Source organism: Martes martes (genome assembly GCF_963455335.1).
Source record: "Martes martes genome assembly, chromosome: 1".
Taxonomy (NCBI): domain Eukaryota; kingdom Metazoa; phylum Chordata; class Mammalia; order Carnivora; family Mustelidae; genus Martes; species Martes martes.
The window spans coordinates 96,598,157-96,616,110 of record NC_137888.1 but is presented as its reverse complement, the minus strand read 5'-3'; the positions used below and the strand labels follow the sequence as shown (position 1 = coordinate 96,616,110).

The 17,954-nt window shown below is 35.2% G+C and overlaps 1 protein-coding gene across 4 annotated transcripts in view; it reads right to left on the bottom strand.

The window, feature by feature from the left end:
- Positions 1-3,147: 3,147 nt before the first annotated feature.
- The window catches only part of NLGN1 (neuroligin 1), a gene marked incomplete at both ends in the record, with an annotated part of 661,388 nt that continues 646,581 nt past the window's right edge, over positions 3,148-17,954 (bottom strand). For 3 of the 4 annotated variants that reach the window (XM_080810649.1, XM_080810648.1, XM_080810650.1), the window contains 3 exons: positions 3,148-3,970; positions 4,806-5,595; positions 9,024-9,236. In XM_080810649.1, coding sequence (XP_080666775.1) covers positions 3,148-3,970; positions 4,806-5,595; positions 9,024-9,236 — 1,826 coding nt within the window. The remainder of the gene's footprint in view (positions 3,971-4,805; positions 5,596-9,023; positions 9,237-17,954) is intronic. The other variant, XM_080810651.1, reaches the window with a different exon arrangement.

The following is a 17,954-nucleotide window of genomic DNA, read 5'->3' as shown; positions in this document are numbered from 1 at the left end:
CCTGAGGGAGGAAAATCTGAATTGCCAAAAATGCCAAAATATGCCAAAAATGTCATTTTAATTTTGTGACTTACTTTTTTCTAAAGAAAATTGTCTAAATAAATACATCTTAAAGATATTGGTTAAAATGTAACAATATTCAAAATATTTTTTGCATTTAAAAATTATGTTTCAGCTTTAAAAACACTTCTTAATGTTCTGTTTGTTGTGGGAAACCATTTTACACTCAGAAAACTAGCTGCTGTAATTATAAAACTAACAACTAACACTCATTCACAATGACTTTATCACAAATTGAAAATAGTAATAAAACCTAGAACTGCCTTTTATCTTCCACAAAGTTGATACTACATTAATTTAGAAAAAAGACTAGGACTATGTTTGTTTTCCTAAATCATTTCCCTAAATTAATATAACACAGATGTCAGTTATGGCATATATAGGTAGGTTGGTAGATTAATTTAGAGCAACAGGTATGCAGATAGATATAAATATGGCCATCATTAAGATAGAAGAGAATGCTTGAGTTTGCCAAGTGAAGTAATGCATATGAAAGATTTCACTCATATCTTATTTGTTGCCATTTCTGTTTCTTTTTATCTTTTAATTGGTGTAATAAAAGACAGTTTTGTGATTAGCAGTATTTCAGATGTTAAGCAATTCTTTTTCTTGGTTTACATTGGCAGTTCACAGTCTAAAAGCATAACCATATTAAGCAAAAACTGCATGTAGACCGCTCTGGGTTTTGAAGACTTTTTGCCTCAACAGAGATTTTTACTTGAAGTTATAGAGTACTATCTACATTTAATTGATAGTTAATAACTGGGAGGGGGAATTACAAGCAAAGAAATTTCTTGATACAGAAGTTTTTATCTTTTAGTGTCAGCTTAATGTCTTGCTCAGCATTTTTTAGTTCTCTTAGGAGGATAACTTTCTATCCATTACTTTATGATAGTTTAATCACCCTTATATTATGAACCTAGCAATTCTTGTTCCATGAAATATTGCACATTTATTTCCAATAGGCCTTTTCCTTGACGATGAAAATCAGAACCTGTGTTTCTAACTGAAAAGAATTGGCACATTTTATTTCTACAACACTTTCACATAAGAGGTATTTAAAAATACAAAGCTAATATTTTTCATGAGTTCCCGGGCTTATAAATTCATAATGTTAAAGTTTCATCGGTTTCATCTTAGATGAGACTTGCCTTTAAATACACGTGTGTTTTCTATAGAAGTTATCTATATGTCTTCAAAAACCCAACTGGTCTAGAAAAATGACTCTCTGAGACAGTCATGTTTCTTTTGTTATTAAAAAAAAAAAGACAAAACAGCAATAAACATTTTAGCTCTTTAATGAGCAAAGATCATGTCTCTTAGCATTGGACTAATAGTCATTATCCAGATTATCTTTATTTCACGCAATGACCAGTGACATGGCCAAGATGTACAAAGTTGTTTCCATCAAGTAGTATACAATTTTTTTTTGTATAATAAGCTTTCATTCTTGAAAAAGAGTAACTGAAAAGAAAGGTTTCTGTTACTGCAGTTAGTTTGTCAGAGAAAGTTCTTTGCATTATCTTACAAACTATCAAAATTGCTAGTCATCTGAAAAAATGTAAAAAAAAATCACATAACTTTAGTCTAATAGAAATATAGTACAGGTAAGAGAGAAAGTATTTATCAGGATGTGCTCTTTAAGTCCATCTCAATTTTTTTTAATATAAATGTACATCTGATTACATATACAAACATTTGGAAAGGTCTGTGATATACTGTTACTGGTAAACAACAGGGGGATGAAGAGTTTCCTGTGGTCTTAAAGTATTCATTTAAAATCACACATACGTGTAAGACTAAAATCCTCCAGGTGTTGACTCTCCTTCTAGGTTCTGTATCTATGTTGTACTCTACTGAGATTGGGTGAGTAAATTCCAGTGAATGAGCCTCAGTGAGAAAGATAAGTGATATGAGGAGGGATATAACTGTATATTGAATTCTTATTAGTAAACATTTTGTCATGCAACATGAGTAAATCAATTAACTGAGAACTGTAATCAGAGTGGTAATTTGGGGCATCCTCATATCATAGAAGACTGTTGCAAATAACTCTTTGGACACACTTCACCTTACCAAAAGGAACAAAATACAGAATAACAAAAACCACAGCAAATTATAGATCCTGTAACACATGTCCAATTAGGGTTGTATTTCTATAAATTATTTAGATTGGGATGAAAAGAACATTAAAAACACAGGAATTTCTTTTTTCCTGGGATTCGTATCAGCGAGTATTCACCACTATGCCTATAGTTTCTTCAAATACCTTTAATAACTAATTCCTCCTATTATCAAAACTACTGTGAATTATTTACTTCTAATTACTTTTGCCCCTTAAAATCTTCTTTAGGTTCTGCCAATTGATAGAGGAAGCTTCTATTAAAGACTCCAATGGGATGAGAAGAATTTTAATTACGGCTTAATCAGCAGCACAGCCACCAAGCATATAAATTATCATGCACATCGTGCTAAAAATATCCAGTTTCCTTTATCCCCACAACTTTATACTGACAGCACTTATGTGATAATGTTGTACCTGCCAGTCTTTAAACTTCTTTGTTTTACTGGCAAATTTCAGCATGAGCCTCCGCTAAGGCCATTAACAGCATTGGTGCTTTGTGTACTTATCCAAATATGTAAATATGGTCTACACAATAAAACGCCTCCAAATAAAAACTGGTGAAAATTATCTGACATTCCATTGGTGTGTCCCTTGTGCATATTCATGGTTGTTTTTTTATTTTTATGTTTTATATTTCAGACATAGTTCTTTCCTGTTTGGTGTTCCACATGCCTAATTCCATTATGTAACATAAATCTTCAAAAAATTAATTCTTGAATGTGAATGAAAAAGTATCATTCAGAACAATTGCTTCAAGCAATTGAAATTCATTTTTAAAGTTGATTTGTGTATATATGTACAATTTATTTTTTTTCAAAACCCCCAAAGTTCTTGATATGTATATTCACATAATATTCCTCCTTATTTAAATAGTAAGAGTCTTGTAGGTTGAAAGCCAAGGAATCTTCAGTAATCTTTTACTGCAATCCATCAAAAAAATAGAGTTTGTTTCTCTTATCTGGCTATACCCTGGTTGTTGAATGTGAATGGGGGTGGGGATGGGGATGGGGCAGAGTATTGTTCTGTCCTCCGGTAAATGTATTGAATGTGTGTAAGGGTTGAATCCCTGGTATAGTGTTGGGAATCATTGTAATGGTGTTGGGTGTCATTAAGGGAACATCATCAGGTGACCTCCTCATAGCTAGTGTGTAATCTGGGGGGCAGGCGGTCCGAAGAACCACCTCATGTGGATGGATGGACTCACATTCATGATCCAAATCAGTGTGCTTCATTTGGAGGGACATGATCTCCTCTTCTTGTGCGTGGGTCAGATCGTTGGTAGTAGTGCGCTGAGGGCTGCATCTCCTGTGAACATCATGTCTCCTCTTATCCTTTTTGTAGTACAGGGCTGCAAAGGCAAGGATGTTCAGAAACAGCAGTGATGCTCCAACCGCAATAGTGACGCTCAGCTCTGTGGAGTAGTCCCTTTGATCCACTGAAAATGGACTTGGTTGTTGTTTGGGATCGTCCTGCTTGGCAGTGGGAAATGCTGATGTGACAGGTACAGAATTCTTTCTCGTAGGTCTGAAAGTGATGTCGGTTGATGGCACTTTAGTTGTTGTCGAGGTATACTGAGAAATGTCATTGAGATTATGCAGATGAGGTACCAGCTCCAACCAGAGGTTCACCTTATTGGCTCTGTAATGTTCTTTAACTCTTGGTTTTAATCCAATATGGAGATAAAGTTGATCTTTCTGGGAATATCTGGTCCATGCTACTTCTTCGAAGCGGTTGGGTTTGGTATGGATGAATTTCGTGTCTTGAGGGACTGGTTGATTTGGGTCACTAGGAAAGAAAAAAGCACTATGAGAACAAAATTGTTTTATTCTTTTTCTTAGCCAAAAGAGTACTAGTTTAACATCGAATTGGAGAGGTAAATTAGCAGGTTAGCAAGGCCTTAGACTGTGTTTTAATAACAACTGGGTCAACTTAGAAACACAGATCCTGTTGCAGACAGCTTAGATGGATGATAATGTAATGAGAGTAAGCCTCACATTCTCATTCTCTTTGCCCATTTAAAGATGGGCTACTATCTACCCAAAGATATAAAAATTCATATACATATGCATTGTCTCCTAGGCAAACTAACAAGGACAGCATGGGATTGAGGTAAAGACTTGAGTTTTGGAATTGGCTTATGAGGTTTTAAGTCCTAATAGTGCAACATACAAGACATATGAATATCTATTTGAGGCTAGCCTCTTATCACCTCAGTCCCTTATTTGCAAAATTGATTAGCAATACTCGACCTGTCCATCTAACAAAGAAGGTAGAAGGATCAGAGGGCAAACAATACTATAAATTGGAAAGCACTATAAAATATTCATCACTACTAAATAATAATAACAAGTCTTGTGTAATAAAAAGCACAAAATAAGTTTAATTACTGAGTAATGCAACAGGTATCAAGGCTTTCTTAGTAAACTTCTAAAAAGTAAGAACTAATAAAACAATGATTTCTGAAATAGCACTATATAGAATTTTGAATAAAGAAACCTAATACTTTATTGACATAAATTTATTAAATGAAATCATTTGGACACAAAATGTGTATTATTTTTAAATGCTTACAAGGATATTTTTATTAAATTATAGAAAACTTTATTCCTTAGGTACATACCCAGTTTTGGCAAAATTTGTCCAGTATGTCATTACAACTGCGCTCAGCATCACATCATTTTTGGAGAAATTGCAAGGAAATAACTCTGTAGGTCCAATCATGGGGATTCCTAGTACGTAGGGAACCTCATCTCCATGAGCTGCATCAGCCCAAGCTGGAACTTGATCTGTTTGGCAATGATGGTAAAAGGCATAGAAATATGTAGGCGAACCAAAGTTTGAGTGAAGATCTGCTGTAGCTACAGCTGGTGCCACCCACTGATGGTCTGTAAACAAAGCCAATAATGTCTTCCTTCTGGTTTCAGGGTTATGACGGTCAGCCCAGTCAGTATACATGAATTTAATGGTTTCTCTTAAAACATCTTTGCCTTCAGGATATCCATATAAATTATCAACAAAATTGGAAACAGCAAAGTCAAAATCACTAGCTGATATACCATCATCACTGTCTACTATATTTTCAACAAATTTCAACCCTTCCCCTTGGTTAACTCCTAACATTATATCATAGTTGAGAAACTCTCCTTGCTCCATCAATATCTGAGGGTCATCTGGTATTACATCACCATCAATCACAGGTCCAAAGGCTATGTGGTATCGTGCTGGTTGAATATCTTGGTCAACAAGTTCTTTGTAAGGCTTCTTCTGTAGGCATTCCACTAACTCTACTGTATCTGAAACATTGCAACCAACTTTTGTGGCCAACATTCTAGCGTATTTTGCAGGTTGGAAACTAACAGCCCAGCTGGAAAGGGCTGTTCCACTTTGAGCTATGGCTCGTTGGAAAAGTCCTATGGGAAAAACAACAAAGAATTGGAGATGACTTTTGAATAACGTTGTGGCAAAACAGTAACATCTGATATTTTAGATGTGTATATAAAAACCCATATACAACTCAAGAAACAGGAAGATAGAGACATTTTTGCTTAAGAGAAGGTACATAAAGTCATCCCCAGGGTATAAGGAGTCAGAGAGGTAGACTAAGTCTTGTGCTGTGAGTGGCAACTGCTCTAGGGATCAAGAGGTCTAAATTGTTTGGTATCTCAGAGAGGCAATAAGCAAGGAGAGAGGGAGAATGTCTAAATATTAGTGGTAAGAAGTCCCAAATGTTTTTTTCAATCCACATGTAAACACTCATGTTATTATAAAAGTCAACCAGATGGGCTCTCTCCCCCTTAACTCCTCATTAGACTTTGTATTGTTTTTTGAGAATACTTCTTCCAACTTGGCTGTACACATCTTCCTTCAAAATGGCTCTGTATGTTTGTTTTATTCAGATTTATTTTAAAAAAGGATTGTTGGGAGCTTACACAACTACTGGGGCTGGGGATTTGCTAATACCCTGGGGATGGCCCTGAAGGCACACAAAACAGAATATCACTTTAGACATACTCTTTCCAGCTCTTCATGTCAGACATAGTATGCTGAATATTCATCTTTCGGAAGAAGATATAACATTTGAAGTGTTTTCACTAGGTTAAAGAAAAAACCATCAGCAGAAAGATTCAGTGGGGGGTGATTTAACTTTTTCCACTGTTGAATGTGCACTGCTATATTTTATCATAAAAGATGAAAAATACATGGTCCACTGCTTTTAACTTAATTGTATTTAAGAATTATAAATCATGGTCCCATATGCAGTTTGATAAGAGCTGCATGCCATTCAAATTTACAAATGTACTTTATCTACCCATTAAGGTATTTTCAAGTAAAATTCTTGTTTTAAAAACATAATTTATCTATTTTCTTTAAAAAATTATATTTATTATCAATTTCCAAATATAGCTTTGTAGTTCAGTTATTTAAACACATGCTCAATTATTCATATGTGTTAATGAGATAAGAATTCTTTTCACAAAGGTGCTAAAGCAGTGTCTGAACTAGAAGCAAAGTTTTAGATTTTTCTCCAAACATATATATTTATTCAAAATGTCTATAATATGCTCCTAGATAATTCTAAAAATATTCAAAAAGTCAAACAGTACCAATTTAAATTTGTTTTAGTTTCTGACATCTTTATGAACGTATTTTTAGTTTGCCAGAGCAAAGTATGCTAGAGTGAATGATATAAATATAGACAATTTCTAAAAATTACATAGGCTATGTGTTTGTTAACATTTGCTCAGAGAAATATTTTACTAATTCAAAACTTTTCAACTAAGGTAAACCTGGTGATTATTTCCCAATTTAGGGGCTCAATGATATTAACTAAATATACCAAAAAAATTTGGGAAAAATATACATCATATTAAATATAGTCTGAAATGTGCCATCTAGATAGTATTGGAAAAATCATATATTTTATCATTTGTGAAAATGCTTATTATGTATACATAATCCATGGTGGACTCCTGGTATAAACAGTGCTAAGCATTGCTGCAGCGTTGGGGTTTTATAGACTTTAAATCTATGTCTGCACCGGAGACAGAATTAGCCTGATGATTTTAAGATGTCTCCGGGCATCTCCTGGTAGAAAAACAAAATCAAGCAGCCTTTTTGTGGAGATAGGCTTAAGACTAAGCCAAATGTAAGTCCATTTCTCTGGCCCCACAAGGACAGTTTTCCTTGAAGAGTGTGATGGAATATTATATTTTCAAATGTTGGCATAGCCACTGGCCGCTGTTTACCAAATCATCAATTGATGAATAGCAGTGCTAGCCAATGAACTAATTAGCTTATCTCTTTATCAGTTGCTAGTTTTAGATTAGTTGACTGGCTTTGGTGCCCATTTTTGCTCTCTATCTAGAAAAACTTTTAGACTAAATAGGAAGAAATAACATTTGAGATCAAATGACCCTATGAAGTCTGAACAGATTGTCTAATGTTAACTATATAAAGACTGGCATTAGAACAGTCCTCAGCTAGAACAATCTAATCTCTTCAATGAAAAAAACCTAAACAACAAATTTTGTTATTTCAAAATAAGCCACTTAATTACAGACCAACATCTCTATACAATTGGAAATGTTCTCATATATTTCATTTTGTCATCTCAAATCAGAGCTCTACTAACATAAATGAGATGTTATATAAACTATATCTATAAATTAAGCCTATGATAATATATGATTCTCCAAATATATATACTCATTTAATGATAGGCTGTTCTTCGGAAATAACACATCAGTGTATCTTTGATACTGAAAACAAATATTCTATGTCTGATGCTCACATCATAAAACTCAGTCTTACAAATCACGATGCTTCATGAATTACACTTGACAGCATATACTTCCTTCATATATATAAAATGACAATAAAAAAGCAGAAAACACAAAATGGTCTATGTTAATGTGTATTCTTCATCTTCCTATCTGTTATGTATAATGGAGAGAAAGTATTTGCTTTTACAGATTTTTCCAACAAAACACTTCTGTTCTGGTGGATACTTCCAGTTAATAATGGGATTAGAATGAGTGACTTAAACTCATGGTAAAATGGGAATCCATTAAAAAACCAACGTGATGAGCCTTGGACAGGCACTTTGGAAAAAAGGTGTCAAGGCCAGAAAATGGAGACAAAAAAAAAAAAAATTTCATGGGTTTATGCAGCCTTAGTCCTCCATGCTGCTTTAAAGCCAAGCTTTGGGTGGGTGGGGGGTGGAATAAACACTTTTGAAGTTGAAAACAGAAAAAGCACAGATTCAAACCTAATTTTCCTTTTAAGGAAAAGCTCTACTAGTGACCTTGATGCTTTGACAATTTTGGATCATGCATGCAAAATAATCAAACATCCATTCTGTACTTAGATAACAAGTGAAAATCTTGTTTCCAGACAAGATTCCTTATCTTCTTCCTTATCTTCTTACCAGTAAAGGGTTTTATATCTATTGTTTTGAAAATAGATTATAAACAATCTTTGCATTTAAAAAGAACCTGTCTTTGATTTTTGATTACTGAATAAACAGAGATGACAACTGTGAACATCTTTGATTTTCCCCAAAATTACCCTTTGAGAGGAAAGAAAAGTAACTGTAATGCTAACTGTTCTGAAGTGTGCTTGAAAGGGCATCCTTACCAAGCTCCACGGGAGACAAAGAAAAGGGTTTGACAAAAATTGAAACATGCATAGAAAAGCTGAAGAAACAAAATTTTAAACAGTTATTGAGCTCAACCTAACACTCAGTTTGAACAGAGAGATATATACAGAGCATCACATACTACTGATGGTGGTGGCATGCAGACACCAAAATTGTCAAAATTTGCAACCTGCATAATACCTTTGGTTGAATTGCTCCAACGGTTACCTTCAGAATAATGGGATAAAGTCAGGAGATTGACACATGAACCCCCAGCGCCAGATCCAAAAACAGTGATTCTTAAGGGGTCACCACCAAAGAATCCAATGTTCTCACTAGTCCATCTTAAAGCCTGTATGAGATCAAGGAGTCCATAGTTTCCTTTTGCAGCCTGATCCCCTGTGCTCAAGAAACCTGAAAGATCAAAATGAAAAGATACCTTAGAACACCTTTGTGAGTTGACATGAATCAAATAGGCATTCAATTTAAATACAGTTGAAGCCTATGTTCATCAAGGTGAGTAGAGTCCAAGTTCTTTAGTAAAAACTTATTTCCCACCAGAACAAAAGAACATACTTTAGGAAGAAGAGTAGACACTGAAGTCTGAAAAATGACATTTACCTTCCCCAGGTTACCCAGGTAACAGGTAACAGGTAACAGGGGGCAGATAAAGAGAATAAAAACATTCTGAAAAACCTCATTCTACCATTCTACCAGCCAGATTACTTAGAGACATTTGGGATAGTACCATGAGGCATATGAGAATGTGCTTTTGCATAAAACACTGTCAGTCCACCAGTTGCTCATGGTCTAACATGGTTGGAATTTAAGGAATGTGTTGCAAAGTGGCAGGGTGTGAGGGTGAAGAGCAGGAGTATTTTTCTAACATTTGTGCTTAAAATTATATGCAACTCTTTGCATGTAGATGTGTATGTGCATTTTTATCAAAGATGGCCCATGCTTAAGAAAGAGTCACTGTGTTTGAGGTAATTTGGGGCCACATTTTGGAATACCTTAAATGCTAAACTAAGCGTATTGGTTTAATTAGAAAACAACATAGAATAATTAGAGATTTTTGAAAGATTCAGACTCATATATCTAGAATGTTTAAAGCTGTGCTTTACAGTAAATCTGAAAATCAGGAGGCATATATGCTGCATAAGAAAAAGAAAGGAAGTAGAGGAAAGGTTACAAGGATCTGATCTGACAGAGTGGCAAAGAGAAAAAAGGAAAAAAAATAAAATCCTTTAGAACTGAGTGAATTTCTTATACATAGAATTTGTTTTAGAGAGGAGTCAGAGATATTACTTTAATAATACTTTAAACATATTCATTCATTTAACTGACTTAATAGCTTTTATAATGTTCATTATAACTTATAAAACAAATATCTACTCTAATATGTTTCCACATTTGGTATAAATGCGAAAGTATAAAGTAATTCATAAAAGATTTCATTTTATTGACTATTCACATATTGTGTAGAAAATATTTAGAGATATACTACATATGAAGTGATTATATTCAGGGATATAATTTCCAATCCACCAAGTTTATAGAACTAATTTTTTTTTGAAGATTTTATTTATTTATTTGACAGAGTTCACAAGTAGTCAGAGAGGCAGGCAGAGAGAGGAGGATGCAGGCTCCCTGCCGAGCAGAGACCCCGATGCGGGGCTCGATCCCACGACCCTGGGATCACGATCTGAGCTGAAGGCAGAGGCTTTAACCCACTGAGCCACCCAGGCTCCCCAGAACTAATTTTTTTTTTTTTTAATTAGAGATATTCTCTTATTGCAGACCCATTGTAGAAACTCAATATAAAAAAAGTAAAAATTATTTTGTTCAGTTTGAAATATACTTTTATTTATTGAATAAAGTTATTTTATAACTAAACCAAGAAGTGAGTTATATTTGTGATAATAGTACCTACCAGCTGAATAAATCAATCTATACCCAAAATGAATATAGGGGCAAGAAATTCTTTAGAGGGCACCTGGGTGGCTCAGTTGGGTAAGCGACTGCCTTTGGCTCAAGTCATGATCCTGGAGTCCCGAGATCGAGTCCTACATTGGGCTCCCTGCTCAGCAGAGAGTCTGTTTCTCCCTCTGACCCTCCCTGCTCTCATGTTCTCTCTGTCTCATTCTCTCGCTCTCAAATAAATGAATAATATCTTAAAAAAAAAAAGAGAAATTCTTTAGGGTCATTGTAGGAAGCAACAGATGAAGATGAATCATGAATAATTTTGCAAAAAAAAATAAAATGAAGATGATTAGTCATTCTTTTCTACAAGACGAAAAATTCTATGAAACAAAACCACAATCTCTAGTCCAGTGTGTGTGTGTGTGTGTGTGTGTGTGTGTGTGTGACACTAGAAATAAATCATCCTTGAGACAGAGGTTAACTTTTAACACACAGTATCCAAATAAATACATCTTTCTGGTCATACTCATTGCTTTTATCTTTCTTTATTAATCTACATAACAATTTAAGGAAATCTTCGTGGTATCTTCTTACAAAGAAGCACTTTCAGGAGCAACTAGGGTGGCTTTGTCAGTTAAGCAGCTGATTTTTTTATTTTGGCTCAGGTCATGATCTCAGGGTTCTGAGAGCAAACCCCTTGTCAGGCTTCTCACTGAATGTGGAGTCTGCTTGAGATTCTCTCTCCCCCTCCTTTTCTGACCCTTCCCCTCTCCCTGTTCATGTTCCCATTCTCTTTCAGAGAAAAAAAGAAGCACTTTCAAACACTCAATAGTCATATAAATGAGAGCCTATTAAAATCCAAAACAAAAACATGGCAAAGTATTCTTTTAACTTTATTTGTTGTTAAGTGAATTTTGGTATAAGACAGAACCATTGGTTTAAATTCTTGGAGGGATCCATTATAAATGTTTTGATCTATAAACATAGACTGATAACATGAACCTTGAAAACAACATTATGGGAGAATTACCGTATGTTAGATAGAAAGGACTCTTGAAGGATAAAGGAGGTATAAGCGTGTGTGTGTGAGACAGAGAGAGAAGGAGAGAGAGAGATTGAATGTGAGAATGAGAGCACACTCCAGTTTATTATCTAGATTTCTTTTTTTTTTTTTAAGATTTTATTTATTTATTTGACAGACAGAGATCACAAGTAGGCAGAGAGGCAGGCGGGGGTGGGGTAGAAGGCTCCCCGCTGAGCAGAGAGCCCAATGCAGGGCTTGATCCCAGGACCCTGGGATCATGACCCAAGCGGAAGGCAGAGGCTTAACCCACTGAGCCTACCCAGGCGCCCCTATTATCTAGATTTCTATATCGTAAATACATTCAGATGAAATTTGATTTCTGAATATAGCTAATGCTACTCAGTGCAAACTCCAGGATTTGTATTTAATTCCTCTTGAAATAATATTGACTAATTCCAGTAATATTAAATGCATCTCTATATTCATACAAAATTGACTTATCAATAAAATAATCATAATTCAATATGTAGCATGTGGAGAACCATGGTCATAAGATGATTATCTCTACATTAACTAAAAAAATATCCCCTCTGTAATTCCAGTTTTAGTAGCATCATTTAAAACACTCTGGTAGGGTGGTCAAATAATTTTGTGTTTATATAACAAACTTGTAAAAGCATGTCAATTGCCTGAAAGGCAACATCCACTTTTTATATAATTTAAAGAAATTTTGTAGCATCTTCAAGAAAAAAAAAATTTGAACAAAATTAATTCAATTCAAAATTGCACTATTAAGTCATAGCATGAAAAACGGAGTAAATCATCAGGTAAAAGATTATGTCCTAAGTAGACTTGGAGTGTTCAAGTTACTTGTCAAACTTCATTTTTACCTTTCATTCCTGAATTTCCTTCACTATTGATTTTTATTTCATGTGTATGCCGTAGCTTATCTATCTATATCATCTATCTACCTCTCTAGCTATTACCTATCTATGTGTGTTCCAACTAAAAGCAAGTGATCATTAGCATGAGTACAGAGAGCCACTATGGGTTTTCGATTAGAAAAAAATCACAGGTATTTGCTGTCTTTATTAAGGTCAGCCAACCAATCAAATCTACCTTTTAAGACCCGAGAAAGTAATACTACATGCTTGTACGAATTCTTTGATTTCTGATGCTATATTCAAACAAAACTTTGTGGTTCAGCCAAGGGTGAAAAATGAATGTTGAGTAAATCACTGCCTCAAAAGACACAGTTTACTAATTACCCAAGGGATGTGCATTGGCTGCGTTCGTTATACTTTGCTCCCCAGTGAAGTGTCATTTAAAGTTCTCTTTAAACTTGACGTAGCAGCTGTGTCCTTAACAATAGAATTATTTCAGACCACTCTAGCTGGAACTTACATTGGACTGTCCAGCTGCAGTCCAGGCATGGCAGAACCGAATTTTACAAAGATCCTAAAGTGTTGCTTACCATCATGATTAGTTTGGAGACGATTTTTCCCTTAATATCACTTAAATCATTCCCTATGGTCATTCATTTATCTGCCTCTCCCAGCCTTCAGTTGTAAGCTCCTAGGATGTATGACTAATTGATGTCCTGACACAATGACACATTATTTTTGTAAGACAGAATAATAATGATTACATGATCTTCTCTTTTGGGGGGAGATAGCAACAGAATTTTCCAGAAAATAATATTCAACTGTCTAATTTACTTGACTCACGAGTATAACACCTTGAAAAAAATATTACTCTGGAACTCAAGGTAAACTTTCAAAATTCATAATTACAAGTATGCCAAGAATTATTTCAAGTGGCTCATGTATACACTACAATTCTCATCTGACTGTGTGTTCAAATAGAATTTATTTAATATCGTTCTTCCCACCTAAAAATTTGTCCACTAAAAAACATCTCCAAACATTGTTTTTCCTACATGGACTACTAGTTCTACTGATCTAATTAAATTTACTGAGCAGGTTTGGCATCAATGTGATGTTTACCTCATCTGGCAAGTAGGATTACTTTCAGGTGTTAGTGAGAAACCAAGCAACTGAACATGGGTCCACAAGCCCTTGGAATGGAAAAATCAGATCAGGCATACAATAAATGGGAAAGGGGAAAATAAATAAAAACAGATAATCACTGTAACCAGGTACTGGGTTGGGCTGCTGATGTCCACCAAATTCAGATGGGCAGACCTGAAGGAATATAAGAGAAGCTAAGTTAAGTTGTCCAGCGGCAACCCAGCAGCTGATGGGTTGACCCAATCTATATTCAGGTCTCTTATAGAATAACCACATAGGCAACATATTTAGAATGTAAAAACAAAAGGAAAGCAAGGTGCTTCTTGGTCGAAAAAAAGATTGAAACATATTCAAGGGGGAAACTGAGACTAGGAAAAATGCAGACTGTTTACATTCGAGATGACATCTAGATTATCAGAAATTGAAGATGTCAGTGACTCTACACTGTAGGTCTGCTTCCTTTTAAGGTGGAGGAGGGAAAATTTGAATGTCTATGCTTATAGTGTTTAATATCTGAAGGTGTTCATTTATATGTGTGTGTATGTGTATGTATATATAGAATAAAATATATATAAAATCAAAATATATAAACATATAGCTATATATTTGTGTGTGTGTGTGTGTGTGTGTGTATATATATATATATATATATTTTTTTTTTAAGAGTCCTCGGTATGTGTTCGCGCTATAAAGAAGTAGAAAAGAAATCTGTGTTTATCAATGCTGTTGCCTGGATACAGATGGATGTGGTTGGTCTTTGAGTCAAACTGATAAGAACTTCAAAACAGAGCCTGTAGTGAGCATCAAAGAGCCAGCCTTGCTGACCTGAGACTTTGAATGATAGTGAGAAATCCTCCTAGGGACCGGGGACTATAGATCAGAAAAATAACTCATTAAGGATTTTGCATCTCAAACATAAACAAACCAAAAAAGCCAACATGGGATCAATGTCTCAAATCCTCCCAACTAAAAATCCAATTGACAATCCCATGTGCTAACTCACTCTATCTTCTTAGCTGCCGAATCTTTGCTCTGTTTCTATTTCCTGCCTTACACTGACTTATTGTAGGTCTTCCTCTTTTCTTCTTAGACTCATGAAATCCTTCTAATTAGTCGCTCAACCTCCAAACTTCTAGCAAACAAGCCTACCTTCTATTCTGTCACCACAATCACTTTTGAAAGATATTGTGTTGTAAGGTGGACACTTATATCAAAATAACACCCCTATGTTAACATATATTGGACAGTTTCCCTTCATTTCCCTTTGAGTCAAGATTGTTTAAAATACAGTGGTTTAAAATTTCTCGAATTAGACAATCTAGAGTCTGTGTAGGGAAAAGGAATACACATAATATCATTTAATTACTAATCACCTCAAGCTAACTTCCTTGCTAATATGTTCTCTTGAGAGCTATTGTCTAATTCTTCTTAGAAACAACAAAGGATAAAGTCAAAATAATTTCCTTTTTGTATGTATTGTCTGGGGAAAAAACTTGCACCGAAATGGTTGATATCTTAATATCATGTAACTTGGCAGTATTTCCAAAATTTTATATTTTCACATATTTATCTATTGATAATCTATCTATCATCTATCTCTCTATTTATTTATTGTGAGATAATTTGCTTTTTAATGGCTCATTTCTGGGAAAAGTAAACTGAATTACTGGCCAAGTCTCCTGATTGCTGACAGCCGGACACCGGGAAGGTAAAGGTGACTGCTAACAGATGCCTGGAAAGAAGACACCTGTAGATGTCTCTATTTGTCAATCCCCAAATGTCCCATATTTTTGCCATCTCCAAGGTAAACAGGTGAGACTGATCCTTCTGTATCATAGCCAATGCTGACATTTGTGATTCCATCCCCCACAGATAGTAATGGAGGAAAAAGGCCCTGGTTTGCTTAGCTCTGAATTGTGCACACTATTCCAATTTCAAGAATGGCCCAGGATACCTAGGAAAAAATAACACCCAGCCCCAGATCCCACACCATTACCTCTATTCTTCCAACCTGAGGCTGTTAATGTACACAGCCCTTGGTCTACACGTCAAGAAATGTTTATGCAACGTTCCCTGAATTCGGCTGTTGTGTACTTCCTGTCTATTTGAATCTGGACAACAGACCTGGTATCAAAACTGATAAAATTCCTGCACTTTCTGAATAACTGCTCTCACAGAGAAATGAAAAAGGAGACTTCTCCCTTCTAAAAGAGCTACTGAGAGGAAAGAAATCACATTGTTAATTTGTCATTGTTCTGATTATGCAGGAATATGTCTAATGATTTAAAGAATAATTTGCTTCAAAGCATGACATTCATGGAGCCACAATGGCTATGTATAAGATCATCTTCAGCAACTATACAGTTCAGAACTACATAGCTTCAGGAGCAGTAAGGACTATAAAAATATCGCAAATATCTGTCTAATGCATATTTCAGTCTCTCTTATGTGCTCCTGTTTTAATGTGTGTATATGTATTTTGTAATTTATCATTTGTATTTATGATGTGCTCCTTTTCTTTATTTTCTCTGGACTCCACCTGCTCCCAAATGGCCATTCTGGACGTGTTTTCTGAATGAAAGCAGGCACTAACACATTACAATTCTTTTACGACACGGAGATCAACAATTAAACTTTCCGAATGAAAGAGGTCTATGTCTTTCTTTGATGACAGCAGTTAGGTAGGAATTTAAGACCCTCTCAGCAGCCGATCTGTTTGGAAAATGCTTTTGGGTAGTAGCAGACTTAAAGAGAGAAAATAGGGCTATACTGGGTAGGGCCCTCCCAAAGGAAGGAGAGGACACACTGACAAGCAAACTGGCCCACAATATTGGCCCAGATTATTGGCTTAAGGACACAAAGTTTGAGAGCCATTTGAGAGTCTCTCAATAGTGTTATGAAAAGAAAACCAAAGTTGGTAGGACAACTTGGTGTACAAGCAAGTTACTGTGTGAGCACTTCAGGTTCCTAACAGACAATATTAATAGTAGCATCTACCCTACAGAGTTATCATTATTAAAAGATAATGTCTTGGGACACCTGGGTGGTTCAGTCAGTTAAGCATCTGCCTTCGGGTCAGGTGATGATCTCAGGGTCTTGGGATCAAGTCCCGCATTGGACTCTCTGCTCAGCGGGGAGTCTGCTTCCCCTTCTGCTTGCTGCCCCTCCTGCTTGTGCTCTCTCTCTCTGACAAATAATAATAATAAAAAAAAAGATAATGTCTTCGTACACAGGAGGGCTTAATATATGTTAGGTTAAACTGCTTTGGTTTTAATCAACTGAATTTGACATTTTCCTTATCATCACTTATTTTGTGAAAAAAATTCTTCCATCTTTCTTGAAAAAATATGAATGCCAAAAGAATTTAAAAAAATTTCAATTACAAAGAAGTTAAATGTATACATATAGGCAATAAGGTCAAATTTACCACAGAGGTTTTAATTTTATTTTTATTTATTTTTATTTCATTAACTGTTTATTACAATTAAATTTTTTTTTATTTTTTTAACATTTATTTATTTGAGAGAGAGAGAACAGGGGAGGGGTCAGAGAGAGAGAAAGGGAGAGAGTCTTAAGCAGACCCCATGCTGAGCACATTGATCATCGGGCACAGAGCACCACATGGGACTCATCTCAAGACCCTGAGACCACAACCAACCTGAGCTGAAACCAAGAGTTGGATATCTGATTGTGCCACCCAGGAGCCCCTTATTTTTATTTGTTATTATTTTTTATTATTTTGAGAGAGACAGAGCGAGTTGGGGGAGAGGGACAAAGAGAAAGGGAGAGAGAGAATTTTAAGCAGGCTCCATGTCCAGTGTGGAGCCCAATTCGGGCCTAGACCTCACAACCGTAAGTCCTGAGCCAAAATCAAGTCCCAATTTTATTTTTTATTTTACTGAAGTATAATTGACATAAAATATGATATTAGTTTCAGGTGTACAATATAGTGATTCAACTTTCGTATACATTATAAAATGATCACTTCAGTAAATCTAGTTATCACTCATCACTATGTAAAGTTAATACAATATTATTGTCTATATTTCCCATGCTATACATTACACTCATGTATAACTTACTTATCTCATAACTGCAAGTTTGTACTTGATCCCCTTCACCCATTTTGTCCAACCAGTCTGTTCTCTGTCACAG